The 15423-nt window shown below is 56.9% G+C and overlaps 1 protein-coding gene across 1 annotated transcript; it reads left to right on the top strand.

Moving 5' to 3' along the window:
- Positions 1–3686: 3686 nt before the first annotated feature.
- LOC138919824 (spermatogenesis-associated protein 31E1-like) lies at positions 3687–7106 on the top strand. The gene is made up of 4 exons (XM_070246413.1): positions 3687–3927; positions 4690–4750; positions 5216–5276; positions 5550–7106. The coding sequence occupies exons 1-4, from the start codon at positions 3742–3744 to the stop codon at positions 7006–7008; spliced, it is 1767 nt and encodes a 588-aa protein (XP_070102514.1). The 5' UTR covers positions 3687–3741; the 3' UTR covers positions 7009–7106.
- Positions 7107–15423: the final 8317 nt, after the last annotated feature.

The following is a 15423-nucleotide window of genomic DNA, read 5'->3' as shown; positions in this document are numbered from 1 at the left end:
CATGGGGGGAGGCTGACTGCAGCGTGGCTCACGCGCCCTGGCCCCAACTCCCTCATTGCACGCGAAGTACCCATCACGCCATCCTTACAAAAACAAACGGAAGCTTTAGGCTATTCCCAGATGAGCAAAACCTCTAGACCCCAGCCCAGGATGGGCCCCACCCGTCCTCTCCTGCGTTCTCTGGCCCTTGAGCTTCTGGGGCTGTAGGGAGGGGGTTTGCAGAGGCTCCGGGAAGTGTAGAGACAGAGTCACAGGTCACAGGGCGGGGAGGGGAGTGTGGGGCAGTGCTGGCCCTGAGTCCGGAGCGGGAAAGCTTGCCCCGCACCCCGAGCTCTTGGTGGGAATAGATGACGCTGCCCCAGGAGCTTCTTCTGTCCCTGCTGAAGCTGCCGTGGAGATGGGCCTGCGCAACCCTCTCGGCCCAGCGTCGCCCTCCCTCTGTCCTTGTCACAGTCTGGAAGAGCAGCGACGACCACGACTGAGCTCCGGCCTCTGAGGGTGGGCGGTTGGGGAGCACAGAGGCTGCTGCGGGCCTGTCCCCTCCGCCCAGAGGGGCACAGGGCCCTGCTCTCCTGCACCTGCCTTCTCCTCCTGGGGAATGGAGCCGGGGGTGAGTGTGTGGCGGCATGATCTGATGGTGGCACACTGTGCACCTAGGCTGGGACCCGGGAGAAGGAGACAAAGTGCCACCAGAGTTTAACCACTTACCTACTGAAGGACAGTTTTTGGTTTTTATAATGTCCCCTATGCATAAAGCTGCTATGAACTTCTGGGGAAGGTTTTGGCGTGAACCTAAATTTTTCTGCACGGTTAATATCAATGGCAATGAGTAACGAAGGCTTGAAAATGGGCCAGCCTCCAGGAACTTAGAAAGAATGCAACACGCATTAGAGGTTGAAAGGCTGAAACAGGGCAGAGAGACTAACCCTAACACCATATCTTAGATTGAGCCATTTCCTCAGGAAAAAAATGCCGTTACCTAACGCACGACAGGTGCCGAGGACGTGGGAGGGCCAGGTATCACCACATTGAATAAAACACTGTCAGAACGTATCTGGACAGGAGACCCCTGACCTTCAACCTGTCACAAGCTCTTTGTTCTTCGTCTCCAGAGAACATTAAGTAGACAGAGATCCGCACCTGCGGAGCAGGTCCCCTGAATGAACTGGATTTCCACTTGAATTAAGAAGAAACTAGCTCATGGTTGCTGTGGACTCAAATTATTTGGGAATGAACACACAACTGCAGTTTCTCACTTGAGTACTAGCGCAGAATCGCTAGATTAAATGGTAACGGAATCCAATGAATCCCAACAGAGCAAGAAAATGTCAGTGCGTTCCTGGCCCTCCTATCGCTTCTCTATTGAACGGAAGAGAAAAGGGAACCTTTCTGAAACTCGTCTTAATATCGGAGCAGCAGGCAATTCCTGTACTTCTGTCTTCTGCTATGACAGAGATAGAAATCATCGTGTATGTCAGGGAAACAATCCAATTTCCCTAAATTTGGGGTGGGCGGTCTTTATTTAATACCAGGGGTTCCCCTCTACTATTGACACTGTTCCAGGTGGGTCAGGTTTCCCGGAAGAGCTTTCCGATTGATTTGCATTTTAAAACACATTCGCTCCTCATCCTCTCTCTGAGCTGGCAGGCAGGCCAATTCAGGGAACACGCGGGAGGCCCGAGTCATGTCAGTCCCTGACCTGGGCAGCTGGCTTTGAGGAGGCCCTGAGTCCAGAACTCTTGCGTGCGAGAGCCTGAATGTGGGACTCTGGTCACAGTCATACGCTAGCCAAGCGTCCCAATTAGGAGTCCCAGCTCCAGAAAAAGGTCTTTGTTGGACTTCAGAAGAACAAAGTTGTTTTAACTGTTGAGAAAGACGTTAAAGATCATCTTGGGGCCTGCTAAGAGAGTTACCCTGTTGCAAATTCTGCTGTGATCACACACATTCGTAAATCGGGAACGTATTTATCATGTGAAGCTAGTAAGAACAACGTAGACCTTAACGCTTTTGGTATAAGTAAGATTACCCTATTATCACTTAAAAGAGTCTCTCTCCGTCGCTGTGTGTATGGATAGCTGTGTAATAAGTATAAACCCGGATATCTAAGCACTACCTGTCCAACGAGTCTGAAAAGTTAACACGTTGACCAAAAAGTACAATCCCTAAGTGAACCCCCAGTTCTCACTGAAAAAGGCATGTCCGATGATGTCACCAGGGAATTCCTCTAGGACTCGAAGGGCCCTCTTTCTACAGGTTCAGGCAAGACTCGAGGCTCCGGGGGCCCGGAGGGGGCAGGAAGGGGAAGGCAAGGCCAACTCTGAGAAAGAGATCGCGTGGAGGGCAAACCGGGGAGACCAGAAAGGGCTGCCTCAGACTGGACTCCAACCGGGGCCACGGACCCGGCCCCAACGTCCGCTCTCAAGAGCAGCACTTCAGCTCACTCGAGCCGTGCCCGGCTTCGGGCTGGGCCACACAGCCGTCTGGACTCTGGAAACTGAAGACTGTCTATTTGAGGCAGAGTAAGAAGAAATGGGGTCAAGACGACATAAGAGATTAAAGAAAATGGGAATATGCTTAATTCTCTGCTTTGAAAATACTGAAGTGTTCTGTGCCAATGTGTCCACGCCTGCGTATGTGCGGGCGTGTGTGTGTGTGTGTGTCTGTGTGTGTGTGTCCAGCATGTGCCATAAGTCTTGGTAAAGGCTTTCTCACTGCAGAAGCAGAAACGCTACTGACACAAAACACATCATTGGGAGGTTTAATTACTTAAACTTTTAGTATGCTTACGTTAAATAATAAATGATTAGTTTCAATTTGGGGGTGAGTCGTTCGGAGTGAAGATGGCAAAGGTTGGTGGAAACAATAACAACGTTCGTATTCAAAACCAAATAAGTGCAAAGTAAAGTGGGACTTGCAGATTGACGAAACCAAAAGCTTGTTATGTGGACAAATGGAGCTGAGATTTGCGCAACATGGATGAACCTGGCGGGCGTTATGCTCAATGAAACGAGCCAGACAGAGAAGCACAGATACTGCCTGGGCTCACTTACACGTGAACTCGGAAAACTATAAAAGAAAGGTCAACTCATGGAAACAGAGAATAGAAAAGTGGTGGCCAGCGGCTGTGGGGTGGGGGAAATAGAGAGAGGCAGGTGAAAGGAGACAAACTTTCAGCTCTCAGATGAAAAACGTCGGAGGTTCTAATGTCTGGCGTGGTGACTACAGTCGAGAACACTGAATTGCATAATTGAAATCAGCTAGGAGACTGGCACTTCAGTGTCCTCTCACACACACACACACACACACACACACACACACACACACAAAGTCACTAGGTGAGGTGAAAACAGCAATCAGAGTTGAGGACAGAGGAGGATCAGGGTATGAATCCCTGGGAACTAGATCAAATTCCTGGGAGAACTTCAGACTTTCGAAGGCCATGAGATAGCTGGCTTCAAACCAAGAATCCAGGAGACGCAAGGAACCCGGTGACCTCTGGCTTCCAGGGGGAAGACATAGAAAACTAGCTAAGGTCTCGAAGGCCCAGGAGGGTAGAGGGAGGGAGACGTAGGCTAGAGGGTGGGGGAGGGGCTCTGGTCCAGCCTGCTCCCCTGCTGTCCCCTCCGCAGCCCTCAAGAGCCCTTTGTGACAAGGCCGCACTTCTGTCATGGGGGCCTGGGGTAATAATCTCCAAGCCACTCCCAGAGCTCAGTTGCCTGAGGGCAGCACTGCATTTCTGACATGCAGAATCCTCTCATGTTTCTGAAAAGCCTCTTTGCTACCTGGCCGAGCTCCAGTTCCACTTCCTGGGTGATTGGGACCATCCTCCCCTTCCTGTGTGGACTGGGGCTCTTCCTCCTGCGCCTTCCCTCCCTGCAGAGGAATCCATCCTCGCGACCACCTTGTGAACGCAGAAACATAAGGAAGGTAAGAAACCCTGGGCAGAGACCCACCAGAAGATGAGTCTCTCTTCTGTTCTACTGTCATTTCCAAGATTCTGAATCAAAGTAGAGGGACTCCGGAACTGGCAGAGAATACAACATCCTCCTTCCACGGACAAGCCAGGCTGGGCGAGCAGGGATTAGAGAGGGCACGAGGATTTCCCTCGGAAGATCTCAGAGCAGGAGTCCAGGTGTGGTAGAGGGCTCCAGGGAAAGTCCCCAGTCCAGTGACCAGCGGCTGAGGAAGGGATGCTGAGTGGGATCTGCGTGGGAGGACGGGTCTTGAGCTCTGGTTCCCCCACCGCCTTCCTGGGGCAGGCGTCTTGAGCAGGCCTTTCCTCTGTCGGGGCTGATCTGAGGGCAGTGCTGAGCCCCCGAGAGCCTCCAGGCAGGGTCTGGAGTGGGGCTCGGGCCTCGGGAAGCAGAGTCCTCCCCGAGGAAGCTCAGAGGCTTCTGGACGTCTGCGAACGTGCGTGATTCTTGAACAGAGGAACAGTGACGAAAGAAATCCATGGTGGGTCTCACATAGAAAATCATCCTTCCTCACGTTCTCCAAAGAAGGAAGACACCAAAGATCCGTTTCACGTTCTAGTCTCCACTTCAAAAACGAGTAAAAGGAAAGAAACACCCCCGGGCGCCAGGAGCTGAGTGTAGGCAGTCCTCTTCCTCATAAACGCTAAGTGTCCACGGCTGGTCCAGAGATAGGAGAGGGAGCCCCCACAGCTGCTTCTTTTTTCTCTCATTTCAGCGTCAAGTGGAGCCCAGAGGGAAGAGCAGCAGGAGCAGGAAGAAAAGGGGAGCTTTGAAAGGTAAGCTCCTGCCATTCAGCCCCGTGCCCCAGAGCTGGCCCCCATCTCCTGTCCCTGAGCGCCCAGCTCCACGGGCTCGAGGATGCCAGGGGCAGAACCCGTCCCTCAGGAAACAGAACACTCAGGGAGGTTTGCGGGAGGGAGACGAAAACCTGAGGACTTGCCACATTCTGTGCTGGGAACCAGGGCCCGGGCCAGGAGGGGCCTGGAACAGGGTCTCGTCCAGCCGGGGCACGTGGGCTGTGGTGGAGGTGGAAGCGCGTGGTCAATGACATAGCTCAACCCATCAGCAGCCTTGCCAGCCCCATCAGGGATCCGGTGGCCTTGGACACTGGTGCCCGGGTTCGACAGTCTGACCTCCCAACAGACTCCCCTAAAGGCACAGTGCACGCAGCCTCCTGTAAGAGCCCTCTCCACCGCCCCTGCCCCGCTTTCAGTGCTGTGACCCAGTCTCCTGATTTCTAGCTCCCAGAGCTGCTGGGAAGGGCCTGGCAGAAGTGCGGGGCCAGGTGTCGCTTTCGCACAGGTAAGGGATCTTGCCCTTCTCTCCCGGACTTCTTGCTCCCAGAGTCTCTGGTGTGGCCCCAGGGCTGCAGGCAGCTTGGGGCTGAGCTGGGAGGGGAGCCACGGGGACAGGGGTGGCCAAAGGCCTGCGGTGAGGCAGAGCAGGAGAATTTGGTGAAGTGGAGGTGGGGCCATGGAGGGCCATGGCTCCCAAGGGGCCACCCCCGCCTGGACTGCCCTGCTGTCCCGGGCCCCTCTGCTCCCGGCTGCAGCTTGTGCCTCCTGGCTCCCGCAGCTCCCCAGGGAGGCTGTCTTCCAAGGGATGCTCCCATCGCTCATCATGTCAAGGCTACCCTGGGGAGGCGAGCAACACAGCATACGCCAGAGCCCAGCAGCCACGCGGAAAGCCTGTGGCAGGTGCTACTCTCACCATGACTCCAGCACATTCCCTGGGGCCTCTGACCCACACCCCTATACCTCTGGCCTCCACCCTGCCGGCGGAACCTCCAGCTGACTTGACCAGAATCCCACCGGACACTACTGCCATGAGCACAGCTCCAGCTCACTCCTCTTGGCCATTTCCCAACTCAGGCCACGGCCGCATGAGCTGGCGCGTCGAGTTCCTCTCGCAGTGGCACATGATCAAGGTCTTGTTCTTCCCCGGGTCAGCGCACCTCCAGTCCCAGCAAGGGCACCTGTCCTGCCACCGACCAGTGGCCTCATTCCGGGGAGGCCCCACACACAGGGAGGGAGAGACGGAGAGCCCCTCACTTGCCAACCCTGATGCGCCAAAGCTGCTCAAGATGGAAATCAGGAAAAGAACACAGACGAAGGCCTGGCCAGAGAAAGAAGAACAAGACGCCCCAGGCAGCCCTCAGATGCTCGAAGCACCCAGTATCACGTCTGGGCTGAATGTCCGCTGGCGCCCACCCTTCCCGTCCTTGGAGTCGGCTGAGCTGAACGCAAGTGAGGCTCAACCCTTGGCCCTTCCACGGTCTACTTTTCCCTCCTCTGCCACCCGTGATTCCGGCACCCGCTTGAAGGCCGACAGTGCAGAGTTCTCGGGAAAACCTCTTGAGCCCCACCCAGGAGAGAAACATAAGACTTTGACCACAAAAGCATCAGTTCCGCGCCTGGCCCCTCCCCTCCCTTCAACTTCCCCTGTGAGTGAGGAAAACCAGAAGGCCCCGGGAGGGACCCTACCTGGCAATGGCTGTGGGCCCTCCGAGGCCTCTCTGATGGGACAGCAGGGCCGGCCGCCTTCTCCGAGCTTCGCATTCAGCCTCTCGGACAGAAATGGGCAGAGCGGGACGGTCGTGGGGGCCGAGCAAGGCCGTCTACACCTGAGTCCAGGGTCAGCAATGGCCAGGAACGAGCCTCTGAAAGAGAGTGGAGGTGGGGCGTCACCAGAGCCCTGCCGTGGGGTGGCAACACTGGAGGGCGAGTCAGGGTCCCAGTCTTGGAGCCAGGTCGGAGGAACAGGAGACGCCCTCGGGACCAAACCCCTCCAGGCCCTGCCGGAAAAAGAAGAGGTTTTTCACGTCAGCCCTCTCAGAAAAATGTTGAGACGCCTCCTGCCCTGCCTGAGGCCCAACAAGGAGGAAGCACCAGAGGAGCCCCTTGCAAAGGCAAGCCCGCGTCAGCCACCGCCCAGAGCCAGGCACGGGTCACACGCAGCTCGGCGTCGGATGGCAGGGCTGTTCAGGCGCCATCCACAGTATCATCCTTTGTCTGGGCGCTGGGAGACAGACTGAGGGTTCGCCAAGGACTTCTGGTTTTTCTCCTGACCTCACCCTCTGTGCTGATGGTGCCTTCCAACCCCGATTTCCCCCAAATACATGTTTTTTTCCCCTGAGACCTGGTGGCCTCCGTCTCGCCCTGCTAGGGGTAGAAGCAGGGTCAGGCTCCGCCCTCCCTGAGTGTCTACTGTGGCTTCCAGAAGGGGCAGGGCCATGGGGGGAGGCTGACTGCAGCGTGGCTCACGCGCCCTGGCCCCAACTCCCTCATTGCACGCGAAGTACCCATCACGCCATCCTTACAAAAACAAACGGAAGCTTTAGGCTATTCCCAGATGAGCAAAACCTCTAGACCCCAGCCCAGGATGGGCCCCACCCGTCCTCTCCTGCGTTCTCTGGCCCTTGAGCTTCTGGGGCTGTAGGGAGGGGGTTTGCAGAGGCTCCGGGAAGTGTAGAGACAGAGTCACAGGTCACAGGGCGGGGAGGGGAGTGTGGGGCAGTGCTGGCCCTGAGTCCGGAGCGGGAAAGCTTGCCCCGCACCCCGAGCTCTTGGTGGGAATAGATGACGCTGCCCCAGGAGCTTCTTCTGTCCCTGCTGAAGCTGCCGTGGAGATGGGCCTGCGCAACCCTCTCGGCCCAGCGTCGCCCTCCCTCTGTCCTTGTCACAGTCTGGAAGAGCAGCGACGACCACGACTGAGCTCCGGCCTCTGAGGGTGGGCGGTTGGGGAGCACAGAGGCTGCTGCGGGCCTGTCCCCTCCGCCCAGAGGGGCACAGGGCCCTGCTCTCCTGCACCTGCCTTCTCCTCCTGGGGAATGGAGCCGGGGGTGAGTGTGTGGCGGCATGATCTGATGGTGGGACACTGTGCACCTAGGCTGGGACCCGGGAGAAGGAGACAAAGTGCCACCAGAGTTTAACCACTTACCTACTGAAGGACAGTTTTTGGTTTTTATAATGTCCCCTATGCATAAAGCTGCTATGAACTTCTGGGGAAGGTTTTGGCGTGAACCTAAATTTTTCTGCACGGTTAATATCAATGGCAATGAGTAACGAAGGCTTGAAAATGGGCCAGCCTCCAGGAACTTAGAAAGAATGCAACACGCATTAGAGGTTGAAAGGCTGAAACAGGGCAGAGAGAGTAAACCTAACACGGTATCTTGGATTTGAGCCATTTCCTCAGGAAAAAAATGCCGTTACCTAACGCACGACAGGTGCCGAGGACGTGGGAGGGCCAGGTATCACCACATTGAATAAAACACTGTCAGAACGTATCTGGACAGGAGACCCCTGACCTTCAACCTGTCACAAGCTCTTTGTTCTTCGTCTCCAGAGAACATTAAGTAGACAGAGATCCGCACCTGCGGAGCAGGTCCCCTGAATGAACTGGATTTCCACTTGAATTAAGAAGAAACTAGCTCATGGTTGCTGTGGACTCAAATTATTTGGGAATGAACACACAACTGCAGTTTCTCACTTGAGTACTAGCGCAGAATCGCTAGATTAAATGGTAACGGAATCCAATGAATCCCAACAGAGCAAGAAAATGTCAGTGCGTTCCTGGCCCTCCTATCGCTTCTCTATTGAACGGAAGAGAAAAGGGAACCTTTCTGAAACTCGTCTTAATATCGGAGCAGCAGGCAATTCCTGTACTTCTGTCTTCTGCTATGACAGAGATAGAAATCATCGTGTATGTCAGGGAAACAATCCAATTTCCCTAAATTTGGGGTGGGCGGTCTTTATTTAATACCAGGGGTTCCCCTCTACTATTGACACTGTTCCAGGTGGGTCAGGTTTCCCGGAAGAGCTTTCCGATTGATTTGCATTTTAAAACACATTCGCTCCTCATCCTCTCTCTGAGCTGGCAGGCAGGCCAATTCAGGGAACACGCGGGAGGCCCGAGTCATGTCAGTCCCTGACCTGGGCAGCTGGCTTTGAGGAGGCCCTGAGTCCAGAACTCTTGCGTGCGAGAGCCTGAATGTGGGACTCTGGTCACAGTCATACGCTAGCCAAGCGTCCCAATTAGGAGTCCCAGCTCCAGAAAAAGGTCTTTGTTGGACTTCAGAAGAACAAAGTTGTTTTAACTGTTGAGAAAGACGTTAAAGATCATCTTGGGGCCTGCTAAGAGAGTTACCCTGTTGCAAATTCTGCTGTGATCACACACATTCGTAAATCGGGAACGTATTTATCATGTGAAGCTAGTAAGAACAACGTAGACCTTAACGCTTTTGGTATAAGTAAGATTACCCTATTATCACTTAAAAGAGTCTCTCTCCGTCGCTGTGTGTATGGATAGCTGTGTAATAACTATAAACCCGGATATCTAAGCACTACCTGTCCAACGAGTCTGAAAAGTTAACACGTTGACCAAAAAGTACAATCCCTAAGTGAACCCCCAGTTCTCACTGAAAAAGGCATGTCCGATGATGTCACCAGGGAATTCCTCTAGGACTCGAAGGGCCCTCTTTCTACAGGTTCAGGCAAGACTCGAGGCTCCGGGGGCCCGGAGGGGGCAGGAAGGGGAAGGCAAGGCCAACTCTGAGAAAGAGATCGCGTGGCGGGCAAACCGGGGAGACCAGAAAGGGCTGCCTCAGACTGGACTCCAACCCGGGCCACGGACCCGGCCCCAACGTCCGCTCTCAAGAGCAGCACTTCAGCTCACTCGAGCCGTGCCCGGCTTCGGGCTGGGCCACACAGCCGTCTAAACTCTGGAAACGGAAGACGGTCTATTTCGGGCGGAATGAGAAGAAACAGGGTCAAGACGACAGAAAAGCTTAGAGAAAATGAGAATGTGCTGAATTCTCTGGTTGGAAAGGCCTGAATTGGTCTGTGCAAATGTGTCCACGCCTGCGTTATGTATGGGCGCGCGCGTGTGTGTGTGTCTGTGTGTGTGTGTGTGTGTGTGTCCAGCACGTCCCATAAGTCTTGGTGAAGGCTTTCTCACTTCAGAAGTAGAAATGCGACTAACATAAAACACATTACTGGGAGGTTTAGTTACTTAAATTTTGATTATGCTTATGTTCCGTAAGAAATGATTAGTTTCCATTTTTGGGTGAGTCGTCCTGAGCGAAGATGGCAAAGGTTGATCGAAACAATAACAACGTTCATATTCAAAGCCAAACAAGCGTAAAATAAAGTGGGACTTCCAGATTGACGAAACCAAAAGCTTGTTACGTGGACAAATGGAGTGGAGACTGGCACAACATCGATGAACCTGGCGGGCGTTACGCTCAGTGGAACAAGCCAGACAGAGGAAGACAGATACTGCCTGGGGTCGCTTAGCACGTGAACTCGAAAAACGACAAAAGAAAGGTCAATTCACAGAAACAGAGAGTACAAAAGTGGTGGCCAGCGGCTGTGGAGTGGGAGGGAGAGGGAGAGGCAGGTCAAAGGGGACCAACTCTCAGCCCTGAGATCAAGGAGCTCTGAGGATCTCATGTCTGACGTGGTGACTAGAGTCGAGAACGCTGCATTCTATAACTGAGATCAGCTAAGAGAGCAGCACTTCAGTGTCCTGGCACGCACACACAGAGTCAATAAGTGAGGTGAAAACAACAGTCGGAGTTGAGGACAGAGGAGAATGAGGGTGTGAGTCCCTGGGAACTAGCTCGAATTCCTGGGAGAACTGCAGACTTTCAAAGGCCCTGAGATAGGTGGCTTCAAACCAAGAATCCAGGAGAGGCAAGGAACCGGGCGACAGCTGGCTTCCAGGTGGAAGAAACAGAAAACCAGCTAAGGTCTAGAAGGCCCAGGAGGGTGGAGGGAGGCAGTTGGAGGCCAGTTGGCGGCGCAGGGGCTGGGGTCCAATCGGCTGCCCTCCTCTCGCCTGCCCCTCCCCCCTCCCCCCTCAGGAGCCCCCGTGACACGGCCACAGTTCCACGATGAGGGCGTGGGGTTCTAATCTCCAAGTCACTCCCAGCGCTCAGTTGCCTGAGAGTAGGACTAGACTTGAGACATGGAAACTCCTATCTTACGTCTACAAAGCATTGTTGCTACCTGCTTGAGCTCCAGTGCCGCCTCCTGGGTGATTGGGACCATCCTCCGCATCCTGTATGGACTGGGGCTCTTCCTCCTGTTCTTCCCCCCCTCCCCCAAGAGGAATTCGCCCTCACAACCAACTGACAAAAGGAGAAACGTCAGGAAGGTAAGAAATCCTGGACCCAGACCCACCAGAAGACGAGTCTCTCTCCTCTTTTACTGTGATTTCCACTTCTCTGAATCAACTAGAGGGACCCCAGGGACGGGAAAGAACAGAACATCATCCTTCTAGAGACCAGCCAGGTTGGGTGGGCAGGGGGGAGAGTGGGCACAGGGATTTCGGTCCGAAGACCTCTGAGCAGGAGTCCCGGTGTGGTAGAGGGCTCCAGGGAAAGGCCCCAGAGGCCAGCGACCAGTGGCCACGGACGGGATGCCGAGTGGGATCTGTGGGAAGACAGGCCCTGAGCACCCGTTCCCCAGCCACCTCCCCGGGGCAGGTGTCTCAGGCGGGCCTTTTCTCTGTCGTGGTTGATCTGAGGGCACAGCTGAGCCCCCGAGAGCCTCTGGGCAGGACCTGGAGTGGGGCTGTAGCCTCAGGAAGCAGAGTCCTCCCTGAGGAAGCTCACACGATCCTGTACCTCTGAGAAGGCGCGCGCTTCTCGAGCAGAGGAACAGTGACAGAAGATGCACGCTGGTCCCACATGGGGACCTGCTTACGATCCTCAGAGAAGGAAGACAGCAAACGTCCATTTTGTGTTCAGTTATCCACTTCAAAAGGAAGTAAAAGGGAAGGAACACCCCAGAGCCCCAGGAGTTCAGGGTAGGCAGTCATCCCGCTCACAAACGCTGTGCGTCTGCGGCTGGTCCAGAGAGAGGAGAGGGAGCCTTGGGGCTCAGACCCCGCAGTTTCTTGTCTTTTCTCTCACCTCAGCGTCAAGTGGAGCCGAGAGGGAGGAGCAGCAGGAGCAGGAAGAAAAGGGGAGCTTTGAAAGGTAAGCAAGCTCCTGCCATTCAGCCCTGTGCCCCAGAGCTGGCCTGCACCTCCTGTCCCTGAGCGCCCAGCTCCGTGGGCTCGAGGATGCCAGGGACAGAGCCTGTCCCTCAGGAAACAGAGCCCTCAGCGAGGCTCCCGGCAAGGAGAGGAAAACCTGAGTGCTTGCCAGATGCTGTGCGCGGAACCAAGGCCCAGGCCAGCAGGCGTCCGGAACAGGGTGTTGCCCAGCAGGGGCATGTGGGCTGTGGTGGAGGTTGAAGCACTTGGTCCACGACAAACCTCAACCCATCAGCAGCCTTGCCATCCCCGTCAGGGATCCCGTGGCCTTGGGCACTGGTGCCTGGGCTCCAGAGTCTGACCTCAAACGGTCTCCCCTAAAGGCACACTGCACGCAGCCTCCTGCCAGAGCCCTAGGCCCCCGCCTTCACGGCTGTGACCCAGTGCCCTCATTTCTAGCTTACAGAGCTGGCCGGAAGGACCTGGCAGAAGTGGGGGGCCTGAGGTCCCTTTCGCCAAGGTAAGGAATCTTGCCCTTCTCTCCTGGGCTTCTTCCTCGCAGAGTCTCTGACGTGCCCCGGGGCTACAGGCAGCTTGGGGCTGAGCTGGGAGGGGAGCCATGGGGCAGGGGGTGGCAAGAGGCCTGGCGGGGAGGGACAGCAGGAGAATTCGGTGAAGTGAAGGGAGGGCCAGGGAGGGCCATGGCTCTCAAGGGGCCACCCGCACCTGGCCTGGCCTGGCCTGCCCTGCTGTCCCAGGGCCCTCTGCTCCTGGCTACAGCTTGTGCATCTTGTTTCCCGCAGCTCCCCGGGGAGGCTGTCTTGTAAGGGGTGCTTCCATCGCTTGACATCTCAAGCCTCCCCTGGGGAGGCGTGCAAGACAGCGTCTGCTAGAGTCCGCCAGCCACGCGGGAAGCCCGTGCAAGGTGCTCCTCTCACCACGGCTCCAGCACTTTCCCTGGCTCTTCTCACCCAGCGCACTCTACCTTGGGCCTCCACCCTGCCAGCAGAACCGCCCTCGGCCCTGACCACCACTCCACTACGCCCTGTTGCCACGAGCTCGGCCCCAGCTCACTCGTGTTGGCCATTTCCCAACTCAGGCCACGGCCGCGTGAGCTGTCGCGTTGAAACGTTCCCCTCCCGCTGGAACACGATCCAGGTCTTGTTCTTCCCCGTGCCGTCGCACTTCGGGTCCCAGCAAGGGCCCCTGTCCTGCCACCCACCAGTGGCCTCATTCTGGGGAGGCCCCACACATAGGGAGGGAGAGACCGACAGCCCCTCAGTCGCCAACCCTGACGCCCAGAAGCTGCTCGAGACAGACATCACGGAGAGCATGCAAACGGAGGTCTGGGAAGAAGAACAAGACGATCCACGCACTCCTCAGATGCTCCCAGCACACACTATCACGTCTGGGCTGAATTTCCGCTGGGGCCTACCCCTCCTGCCCTTGGGGCCTGCCGCTCTGGAAGCATGTGAGGCTCAACCCTCGGCCCTTCCACGGTCCCCTCTGCCCCCCGCAGCCACCTGTGATTCTGGGGCCCCCTCGAAAGCTGACTCTGCACACTTGACGAGAAAACCTCTTGAGCCTCCTCCGGGTGACCAGGTCTTAACTTGGACGACCAAACCATCAGTTCCCAGGCTGGCCCGTCCCCTCCCTGCTCCCTCACCTGTGTGTGAGGAAAATCAGAAGGCCCTGGGAGGGACCCTACCTGGCGATGGCAGTGGGCCCTCAGAAGCCTCTCTCTCGGGACAGGAGGGCCGGCCGCCTTCTCCAACCTTCCCACGCGGCCTCTCAGAGAGAAAAGGGCGGGGTGGGACCTTCGTGGGGGCCGAGCAAGGCCGTCGGGGGCCGACTTCAGGGTCCCCCGTGGCCAGGGAAGAGCCTCGGGAGGAGAGCAGGGGTGGGGCCTCACCAGAGCCCTGCCGCGGGGTGGCAACACTGGACGGGGAGTCAGGGTCCCAGTCTCGGAGCCAGGTCGGGGACGTGGGAGACACCCTCGAGACCAAACCCCTCCAGCCCCCGCCTGCAAAGGAAGAGGATCCTCGCGACAGCCCTCTCAGAAAAATGTTGAGACGCCTCCTGCCCTGCCTGAGGCCCAACAAGGAGGAAGCACCAGAGGAGCCCCTCGCAAAGGCAAGCCCGCCTCAGCCACCGCCCAGAGCCGGGCACGGGTCACACACAGCTCGGCGTCGGATGGCGGGGCTGTTCAGGCGCCATCGACAGTGACATCCTGTGTCTGCGTCCTGGGAGGGAAACTGAGGCTGGCCGAGAACTTCTGGCCTCCCAGCAGAAGCATCGCAAAACCCACTTCAGGCCTGGCAAGCCGGACATACCTGTCACCACGACGTTCCCTCCTCCCCAGAGCAGAGGAGAACAATCACAGAGGACAGTCCCCAACCCACCTCCAGGGACCACAACTGTCCGAATACGAGGGGATGGATCAGAGCAGGCATGGCGACGGGACCCTGCCATCCGGGCAGCCGCGGTCCCCGGCCAAACCCTGCCAGCCTGGGCTGAGGGTGGCAGCTGCCTCAGCCAATCCATTACCCGCCACGCTCTCCTCAGATATGCCTCTCCCGGGATGAGCAGACTGTGCCTGACACAGCTTTCCTCGTAGGAACGCTTCTCTGCCCGAACGGGCAAGCGGACGAACAGAAAACCTGGTTTTGCTCCTTATCCCACCCTCCGTGCTAATGCTGTCCTCCTACCCCAATTTTCCCCAAATACACTTGTTTTCTCCCTAGAGGTCGTGGCTTCTGTCTGTGCCCTGCTAGGGGGAAAAAACGGGGTCAGGCTCCGCCCTTCCTGAGCGTCTGCTTTGGCTTCCAGAAGGGACAGGGCCATGGGGGGAGGCCGACTGCAGCGTGGCTCACCTGCCCTCGCCCCAGCTCCCCCATTGCACCTCAAGTCCCCATCACACCGTCCTTACAAAAACCAATGGAAGCTTTGGGCTCTTTCCAGATGAGCAAAACCTCTAAGACCCCAAGCCCACGATGGGCCCCGCCTGTCCTCTCCTGCGTTCTCTGGCCCTTGAACTTGTGGGGCTGTAGGGAGGGGCTTTGCAGAGGCTCCAGCAAGCGTAGAGACAGGCTCACAGGTCACAGAGTGGGGAGGGGAGTGTGGGGCAGTGCTGGCCCTGAGTCCGGAGGGCGAGGAAGCTTGCCCTGCACCCCGAGCTCTCGCTGGGAATAGGTGAGGACGCTGCCCCGGGAGCTGCTCCTCTCCCTGCTGAAGCGGCCGTGGAGATGGGCCTGCGCATCCCTCTCGGCCCAGCGTCCCCGTCCCTCTGTGCTTGTCACAGTCTGGAGCAGCAGCGACAAGGATGGCTGCGCTCCCGGCTCTGAGGGCGGGCGGGTGGGGAGCACGCGTGCTGCTGTGGGCCTCACCCCTCTGCCCAGAGGAGCTCAGAGCCCTGCTCTCCTGCCCCTGCCTTCTCCTCCTGGGGAACGGAGCCGGGGGTGAGTGTGTG

The sequence above is a fragment of the Equus caballus genome, chromosome 21, assembly GCF_041296265.1.
Source record: "Equus caballus isolate H_3958 breed thoroughbred chromosome 21, TB-T2T, whole genome shotgun sequence".
NCBI lineage: Eukaryota > Metazoa > Chordata > Mammalia > Perissodactyla > Equidae > Equus > Equus caballus.
This window is presented reverse-complemented; position numbering and strand designations above follow the sequence as displayed.